The 10,091-nt window shown below is 38.0% G+C and overlaps 1 protein-coding gene across 1 annotated transcript; it reads right to left on the bottom strand.

The window, feature by feature from the left end:
- Positions 1-6,759: 6,759 nt before the first annotated feature.
- Positions 6,760-8,703, bottom strand: LOC107554038 (fibroblast growth factor-binding protein 1-like). The gene is made up of 2 exons (XM_016236406.1): positions 8,634-8,703; positions 6,760-7,968 (listed from the first exon to the last, which is right to left on the bottom strand). Exon 2 carries the CDS (start codon positions 7,892-7,894, stop codon positions 7,202-7,204), a length of 693 nt encoding a protein of 230 aa, XP_016091892.1. The 5' UTR covers positions 7,895-7,968; positions 8,634-8,703; the 3' UTR covers positions 6,760-7,201.
- Between the last annotated feature and the right edge of the window lie 1,388 nt (positions 8,704-10,091).

Below are 10,091 nucleotides of genomic sequence, written 5' to 3'. Positions count from 1 at the left end.
AATCCACTGCTCTGTTGTCTCCTCTGAGGCTGGGACTGTAAATAGTGTTCTGTGCTCATCTGTGCAGACAAAGGCAGAACAGTTAGCGTGTTTTGCTCAAACGTTCACCATGGCATTAGAGCTGGTACACCGTTGTCGCTCGCGAAATCAAAATGAGGAGCCATGGGTGTAAATTTACTAGTGTTGTTAGGTTTTGAACAAATCTTTTTGGTGAACGAATCGTTCTCGTTCACATAATCCTGTGGTTCCCAATCCTGGTCCTGGAGAACCCCCAACACTGCACCTTTTAGATGTCTCCCTTTTCAAACACACCTGATTCAACTCAGCAGCTCATTAGTGAAGACTCCAAGACAGGGCTGCCCAAACTCGGTCCTGGAGGGCCGGTGTCCTGCAGAGTTTAGCTCCAACTTGCCTCAACACACCTGGTGGGAAGATTTTAGTATGCCTAATAAGAGCTTGATTAGCTGGTTCAGGTGTGTCTAATTGGGGTTGGAGCTAAACTCTGCAGGACACCGGCCCTCCGGGACCGTGTTTGGGCACCCCTGCTCCAAGACCTCAAACGTGAGTGTCGTGCTGGTTTTAAAAGTAATGCATTACAATATTGCGTTACGCCATAAAAAAAGTAACTAATTACGTTTCTTAGTTACTTTCACTGCCTTCGAGTATGTGACGGAGCATGTGATTTGTTGAATGTAGTGAACGAATACGCCCTTCACTGACAGAGTTTCGTTTGAGTCTGAACGAGAGAGATCTTCTCGTTCGTGAACGAAATGACCGAACTGGTACATCTCGTTTGTAAATGAAATGACCGAACTGGTACATGTCTGTTCGTGAACGAAATGAGAGTGTACCGGGTCAGTCGGCCATTAAGCATGTCAATCTAGATGAGCAATCAGCAGAAAGCGGATGCAAAGTGCAGCTATAGGTAATGTGCAAATAAACTTGTTTATATATTCATATTTAGCATACAGAACATAACTCAACGTTTAATCCCCGATTTATGAATGTGTAAATGTCTGACCAAACAATTAAAATGTTAATTATGCAAGAAAACATTGTGCTTTGGTCATCTGAACAACTTATTTAGACTTTATTTATTTAATGAGTAGATTATGCACACATTTTAATAAAGCCAAATCAGTTTTTTGTAATAAGTAAATACGTCCCTTGACTTAAGACATAACACATAAAACACTCTTTTTCGCCACCTGCTGGCGTATTTATGTAATATGAAGAAATGGTCACTGAACGAATCAGTGAACGAATCAAAATTTCCACCACTAAAATTTACAAATCAAGGGGCGGTAATATTATAATGAGATCCCTTTGCCACATCACCAAGGGAGCGAAATGAAACGCGCTTGTTTTCTCAGACGCTTGCAGAAAAAGGCTTACCAAAACAAAGTTACTGGCTTAATCTTTTTCACGTTTCCTTGGTTGGTAGATGCACCGGGGACCTGATTATAGCACTTAAAACCTGGAAAAGTCAGATTTTCATGATATGTCACCTTTAATAATGTATGTATTTAATTTATTTATTTAATTACTTAAAAATAATAATTAAATTCTAGATAAATATGTTTTTTCCCCAATAAATTAAGTGATGAGAATTTTTTTCTCTTTAAAATTTAGTTAACTTGCAATAGAGAATGAGGAGTTACGTCACGATCTTTTCACTCCGCATTGCATTTCGGGAAGGCGCCGCCATATTAGCAGGATACGCTATCCGTTCCCATGGTTACTTCTCATTCTCTATAAGGAGAAGTGCTTATCTTTTGTTTTGTTTTTGCAATTGAGTGAGAGTCAGTGGGTTTAATCAGTGACATTAACAGATTTACTATTCGGCGTATTCTCCGCGACCTCCTTCCCTTGGTGTTTTTACACATAGAAAAGGCAAAAAAACATATTGCATTGTCCAGTTTTCTCTCAGAACGATGATCTGAGTTACTATTGCAATTATCGATGCAGTATGAATGACATACACCGGTGACATTTTTCACAATCACGACAAACAATCAAATACTGCCCCAAACTCAATAGCGGAAAGGCAGCGCTATCCTGCAAATATGGCGGATAAACAAGAACTCAACGCGGCGTTACGGCACATTCTCATTCTTTATAGCTAGCCAATAGGTCGACTTTCCCAGTAACGGCACTGCAGGTCTCAGGCTTGGAGATCTGCATTAATATATCTCATCCAGCAGGGGGCGCTGTTGTTCTGATCAGAGTTCACAGGCATTTAATCACACTCAATGACCAGTCCTTCTGTACAAATGTCCGAGTTGCAGTTGTTAGTGTGTACAGGTTTTCAATATATTGCTGCTTCCACTAATGAAGCAATTTGGTGACGTGTGCCAAGATGCCACTGACACAAGATGCCGAGTGTGCAAAAAACTTTTTTTGTGTGTTTTAATCTTTGTAAAGTTTTTTTCTCTGCTTTTTTAAAGCTGAACTCCATGAGGCAGCAGAAATTCTGATACCGTGAACAAATTAACACTTCACAAACAGTCACTGGTGTCTTATTATTTTCTTATTGGCCAAATTACCCATGAGCCCTGTGTTTCCACATGGCACAGCTTCCAACCTCTACTATGTCAGAACTAATTCTATGTGTCCTGTGTCAGTTTTCCATTGGATCAGTGTAAGACTCAAGAGGGTGAATGTGGTATAAGGCCAGGATGGAGAATAGAACATTGCAAGGGTATCTGAATGGGTCACTTCTCCACTTTGTACAAAACTGTTCCAATGTGGGAAGCGTCTTGAGCCCCTTTGTGTGATTCTCAGGGGTCCCAGTTGGGTTTTGGGGAGGCTGGTGTTGTTTCCCTGTAGATCGGGATGGGAAAGGGGGCCTTAAATGGGTCATCTGGCTGAATGCCTGTTTTACACACTTGATTTATGTGCATAGACTAAGAGCCAGTCTGTTTAGTAAGTGATGTGTCTGTGTAAGAAAGCGAGTGTGAGTGTTTGAGTGTGTATTCGTTTTATAGACTGGGCTGAAGATGTGCAGCTCATTGAGATTCTGTCTCCAAACACGGCGTCTGGAATCTGAGAGCTCTCTGACCCTCCCATAGACAGCAAGGGTCCTTACACAATCAACATCCAGAAACATAGCAAGGAGATCGGTAAAATAATCCATGTGACATCAGAGGTTCAACCGTAATCTTACAAAGCTACGAGAATACTTTTTGTGCGCAAAAGGAAAAAAAATAACGACTTTATTCAACAATTCATCTCCTCCGTGTCACCGTAGTGCCATTTTGGAGAGTATCCGCTCTGCACAGCTATATTGGTCGGAAAACTTAGCTTGTTCCTGTAAAATTTTTACTACTATATGAAAACTGTCACGCTATTGACAAATATAGTTAAATTAAGCTGCCTTTACATCGCCAGTTGCCAGTCTTCCATCGCTAGCAGTGTGAACAAGGCTAGTAGTTCCGCTCCTCTCTTTTCCCTGGAGAGAGTTTGATGGCCACTTTTAACTAATCCAAAGTGTTGTGTATTCTCTGCATGCAGAAAATTAACAAAACAAACACGGCTAATACATGGTTTAATCCAAACTCAAAGCTCTATGAATCTAAAAAGAGGATTATAGGCAGTGGTCGTGTAGTGGTGCCTGGAGAAGTGGGTATACTCTTAATCTATCTATCTATCTATCTATCTATCTATCTATCTATCTATCTATCTATCTAATTTTTATTTTTTTATTTTATTTTTTTAAAGCTGCCCAGCAAAGGATGAACGCATATTTAGTTCACCACAAAATGGGCTAGTATTTGCACTTAAATTCTGCTGCTTGACTTCACAGGGTAAAGATCATTATGAAATTAATATTAACCACAGAAGAGGTGCAGATTTTGCAATAATAAATATATATAAATTTAAGTAGACTAAAGCAAATAACATTTTGTCAGAACCTCTAGTAAATTACATGCTATTTTGTTTAGTTGTCTGTTCAGAATCGTGGGAGAATCATGATCTCTATTTGAAACAAAAAAATCATGATTTTTAAATTATCCAGGATTGTACAGCGTCTACTCCTATGTGTGACTGACTGTTTCTCCCATGACATACAGTGAATGGCAAATGGTAATTTCGAGCCCTGATACAGGGGCGTAGCCATAATTTCAGAAGTGAGGGGGACGGAAATGTCAAATATATTTATACTTTTTTTTTAGTATTATTATTATATATTTTTTTATTTCTCTTACTTTTAATTGGCTGAGAAATCAAATACACTACTGGACAATAACCAATCATTTGTATTCTATAATATTTTTCATATATTTTCCTAATGACGGTATTATGATTTGTTTATATACTACAAACACTTTTTCCATTTTTATAACAGAATAAGGCAGAATATATATTTTATAGTTTCTATAGCCAATTGTAATAAATGGCAAGTCAGTTTGCACTGCATTATTCAGATGCTTTTTTTTTTACTTGGAAAAACAGATGACTTATTCAGTTTGGCTTTAGCAAAGATTGTTTTGGCTACAGCTATAGCTGGATGCCTTTATCCCAGTCTATGCTTTATCCATATTAGGGATTTCCTGCACGTCATAAGTTATTCCATCTAAAAAAAAGTTATTACTTCTATGAGTCCATTTTGGACTGAGAGCGGCGCACCCTCTGGCTTATTCACATGCGATTGGATTAGCTACCCATGTGGTGGACTGTCATGATTTGGCTAATGCAGGACACTACTGAATGATGTGCATCAGAGGGGATTTAGAAGTGGGTATACGCCGTATACCTGCATATACCCTGCACTAAACCACTGATTATAAAAGACTTTAAAGCTTTTGACTCAGGCATCCCTCTCACATACATAATGTTTGTTTACAACTGAAGACTCAAAGCTGATTAATATTGTGGAATTTAAAGTTATTTACCATTCACACATGAGATCAACCCATAATTGTTTACCAATAAGCATCCATCTCCAACAAATTTGTCCAAACCCCCTGCAGAGGCAAAGACACAAACACACACATACACAACTACATCATCTGCTGCACCCTGCCAAATATTTAGCACTTTTTACAAGAGATATTAGTTATTTTTTCTCTTGGTGAGACAGCAATTTGTGTAGTGAGAAAAGACAATAAATGAAAAGTCATTTTGTAAACATGCCTATCGTGTTGGCCTTGACAGTAAATTCACTTCTTTGGAGCTAGTTCAGAGCACAATTCATGATTCATAGGTTTTGAGTCGATTAAGAAATGATTTTTCCAAATTCAGAACCATTCGATACAATTAACAATAAGATTTGATCAGATTCTTTTCAATTTTGATTAATGACTTAATTCGTTTTTTAGGTGCATTGTTAAAACAATGTCACACTTTGGATGTCTCCAATAATTTAATTGTGTGTGTGTGTGTATGTGTGTGTGTGTTTTATACTATTGAACAATAGCTACTTCGCTGAATCACAGTTCATCTGATTTTTAGAATTTTAAATTGATTCTTGACCAAAACAAACAAATTATAATTCAAATATCCATGTTTCAAGACTTGTAATCAATGCATTGTGACTTTATATTAAGCATCATCCAGTTAGAGTTGTCAGGACAGCATGAAAAGTCACATTTGGCGATTGTCTCAAAAAGTGATTGGTCCTTGGAGCAAAGATGGAAAATTGTATTACCTTGTTTATGCCAGATACCAGTTTGGCACACATGAAAGTCACTTTTGCAGGTGAGATTAATTTAAAAAAGCAAAGTAGGAGTCCATACCTTACAAAAGATCTGCACTCCAGAGGGCTTTAGACATCTATGTGATATAGTTTTTCCAACATTGAGGTGAAAAGACGAATCTGCTGTATTAACCCTGCCACTGAGTCTACTGACAAAATCCATTTGTGACTATGAGCATAATATTGTAATCTATTTCTGCTTGCTTGGCTGACTCAGAATATTTATGCAGCGAGTTAAGCCTTCAACAGATGACTCTGAATCTCGCCTCTTTGTCCAACTATTTGGCTTCACAGCTTGCTTACTAAATGTGTCGCTGTAGGCAGTTGTGAAACTACAGAAAAGCCTGAACAAAAGAGGCATTTTCTCCCCACAGTATTTTCCTCTTCTTCTCCAGTTGGCTCATCAGGGGGAAGGTGAAAGCCACTTAAATTAGGATGTGCCATTTTCCCAGGACGCGTCCTGGCCAGGATTTCTATATTGCCTAAAATATCTAGGTTTTGGCTTTGTTTGCGTGTGCAGACCGATCGGTGTATGACATCAAAATACCTCGAGAGCATTTTGAAAGCATAAGGAACCATCTGTATGGTATTTTGATGTCATACACCGATCGTCTGCACACACAAACAAAGCCAAAATCTAGATATTTTAGGCAACATAGAAATCCTGGCCAGTACGCGTCCAGGGAAAATGGCACGTATGGTCACCCTACTTAAATGGCACATTTCATCAATTTGAACATCGATTTGATTTTTTCTGTGACCGTCGTTTTAGACCACTGATATGCCAAGCTGACTACTGATGCTGAGTGCACAACGGAGCCTGTCTGAATACAACATACTCACTGACAAACACCTAAATACACACATATATATATATATAAACGTGAATACGCAATATAAATAGTTCATGAAAGTGCAAGGTTCTTTTATTCATCTTGTGTGAGGTCTGAAGGACTTTAAATCTTGTCATTCAGCTGTGTTAAGCACTGCAATATATAAGTGATGAATGATGAATGATGAATGATGAAATTATTTTCTGTCATATATCTATAAAATTTTCCTTTTAAAAATATATGCATTTTTAATTCATTAAATTGGTCTTTTATTGAGCTGAATATTATTTGCAATAATCATACAACAGTTTTCATAATGAGTAAAATGTCAAAGGTCATGTAATACAATTATTCATATCTACAAAAAGTTTAATTAGGTTTAGTTAAAATATACACAAGTAATTCATTGTTTAAGATTGTATTTAATGTGATTAGTGTGATTGTTAAATATTATACAAAAACTACTTTCTCTTTGTCTATTTGTCTTCCACTTCACAATAGAATTTTTTATCCATGATGTTTTCAGGGTGCAGACTAGATGGTGAACTTCCGCTAAGTCATATTTTTGACACCCGACAAAGTCGTCATTCCATGTGTCATTTTCACATGCAACAACATTCTTATCCTCCACTGGGTCCGAAAAAGCATTGATGGCAGATATTTCCCTTTTTTAACCATCAAAAAACTTGACAAAGAAGTTGCAGACAGAATGCCATCCCTCTCCGCAGTAGCTCACAGCGGGCTCCATGTCTGAGAATCCATCATTCACTGCTTCTCCGAACCCCTCATCCTCTTCTTTCTTCACCTCCTCTTCCTTCTCTTTCTGCACTTCTTTTACTTTCCTTGTGGGTGCCTCCGTTTTCCGTTTGCTCTCTTCTGGCATTCCCTTGCTCATGTGCGTGGTCGTCTCTTCTCCGCTTCTCTCCGTGAGTTTCATGTGAGATGCGCTGGGCGCTTTCTTACACAGTCGTGTTTTCAGGACTTTCTCCCCCTCGCAAGCATTCTTTCGCTTCTTCAGTTTGCTCACCACCTGTTTCCAGTACTGGGAGGACTGGGTGCTGTAGATAGAGCATTCCTGAGGTTTTCCAGCAAACTGGCACGTGTAGTGAGGTCCGAGCCCCTCCTCACTTGGGGCGGTGCAGCTCACCTGGAGCAGGATGTTAGCTCCTCTCTCTAGCGTCTCCCAGGTGCAGCGGTGCCCATCCTTAGTGCTCAGTTGACCTGATCCCAGCGAGGGATTTACCACCGTACTGTCTGATCCAGTCACTGTATCTGATGGCTGCTTGGACTTCTTTTTTGCCTCAGAGAATGACAGGACGAGGAAGAGGAGGGAAAAGATGAAGGGTAGACTCCGCCCTCGCATGGCCGTGTGAATGCAGGCTCAAGAATGGAAGAAATCCCTGCAGCACCCTCAGAATGGAGACAAAACCACAACACCTGCCGAGCAGAGAGGGAAAATAATACTATGATGCAGGGTTATTATAATTAAAACTAAAACCATAAAAACATGTTACTTGAATTGAAATAACGTAAATCTTAACTATAATAAAACAACTAAAATATGAAAAATCTAAACTTTTTTTTTTTAAATTTCAGATAGTTGTCCAGATAACATTTCTCATTTTCATTTAGTTTAACTGTTCTAAAATAACTGAAATAAAAATTTAATAAAATTTAGTAAAAACTATCCAGTTATAAAAAAAACATAAACAATCAAAAAAAATTACAAAAACACAAAATGAAAATAAAAAAATATTAATAAAAGTTATAATAGTATCTCAGTGCTACTAAAATAACACTGACATGATGTAGACTGCATACTTGATTATTAAAAAAAAAAAAATTACAAAATTAAAATTATTAATTAATTTTTATAATTTGTTATTTAATTATTTTGTTCTTTTTAAATTTGAATAGATCTGCATGAGTATGTATACAGTACATCAGTTTAATTTAACAACAGCCTGATCATCATCTTCATAAATAAAAATTGCACATATATAATGCGTTTGCCCTCCTTTTTATGCCCCTAACCACCTGCATTCTAAAAAACAGCTGTAAAGTTTTGTATTTAGTGTTTCTCTCAGTGCTTTTTTACTTACCGAGCTGAGTGTTGCTTCAGGACTGCGAGTGAGAGAGGCTTGTGGAAGGATAAGAAAGCAGGGGGGAGAAATAAATGATGGAATCGAGGGATAAAGAAAAAAATGGGGGAAAGGGGGGCTGGATGGTGGATGCTTTTTGGGGGCATCAATAGAGTATCCAAATCTCCCAGAATCTGGCACCTCCCTCCTCGTCTGAAGACAAATGTACACCCCTCACCCCATCCCTTCTTTGTCTCTTTTCACTCAGTCTCTCAGTTTCTCTCTCACCTATCCTCATTTGCTGAGCACTTGGTATCTTACGACATGAATGAATAGAACATTTTTTATTTTTTTGTTTTTGAATAAATAATTAAAAATAATTGGAACTATTTAGGGAGACTGCTAATTACTTTAATGTTAAAAACATCAAACAACATTTCCTTGTTGTTTGGGCATATTTATTTTTAAATTTACTTATCTTTGGATCAGCAAGCCGAGCACCCTAAATTTCCCCAAGGGGAACTTTTCTTTTTTTTTTTTTTCATTTTTCCAGTTTAAAGCAATACTGTAGACTTGAAAAACTCTTCTGTGTGTGCCTGTGATTTTGTGTTTATAGACTGATTTGTGAGTTTGTGTGTGTTTGTTATTTGCATTTGCGTCCATGCTTACGTATATGGCAACACTTTCTAATCCTAAACCATCCCTGTGGCTGGGTCATGCTCTGCTCTTTTTCCGCTCAGTTAATGCAGATTCTTGATAGTCAGTTGTGTCTCCATACCAACCGAACCCCAGATGCTGACCCACAGCAGACGCTGGTAAAGTCGTACATGGCTGTTGTCTTGCTCAGGGCCTCACAGGCAGTTTGGATTCATTCCAAACCCTGAATGTGCTTTTGGGAATTATGCACTGACCTCAGAGGCAACGCGATGGACATAAGGGCAGCTATGAGCATCTCATGAGTGAGGAGCTTTCTGGAATCAAATGAACAAATAGAGTCTGCTTCTACTCACTGCTTCAAAGTCACAAGCTTTTTGCTGTTTTGTTTTCATCAAAATTGTTCTGGGATGAATAAACCACAGTGCAAGTTTTGCGGGACAAAGGGTTAATTACTTTATTTATTTAATACATTTTTTGTTTAATCTAGTGACTCAAGCACTGACCAATGTGTGCCACTGAGAAAAAAACAACAATTTGGATATTAAATATGGCCCTGAGATGCTCTTCATAGTTCTTCATTTTGAAGATTATTGAAATGGTTTGAATTGACTATGAGAAGAATGTGTGGCATGTGTGAGGGTTTTCAGCTCAAAGAATGTGTTCTTGTTAAAGGGGTGGTTCATTGCGATTTCACTTTTTTAACATTAGTTAGTGTCTAATGTTTCTGTTTAAGCATAAACAATGTCTGCAAAGTTACAAAGCTGAAAGTTCACTGCAAACAGAGATATCCTCTTTTAAAATTCTGGCAGTTTAATGCCTACA

Source organism: Sinocyclocheilus grahami, unplaced genomic scaffold (assembly GCF_001515645.1).
Source record: "Sinocyclocheilus grahami isolate Dianchi unplaced genomic scaffold, SAMN03320097.WGS_v1.1 scaffold18.1, whole genome shotgun sequence".
NCBI classification, from domain to species: domain Eukaryota; kingdom Metazoa; phylum Chordata; class Actinopteri; order Cypriniformes; family Cyprinidae; genus Sinocyclocheilus; species Sinocyclocheilus grahami.
Note: the sequence above shows the minus strand (reverse complement) of the source record. Positions and strands in the feature narration are given on the sequence as shown.

What these genes read in the sequence shown, in the direction of transcription:
- LOC107554038 (XM_016236406.1), bottom strand. Translation starts at nt 7,894, where the DNA reads ATGCGAGGGCGGAGTCTACCCTTCATCTTTTCCCTCCTCTTCCTCGTC.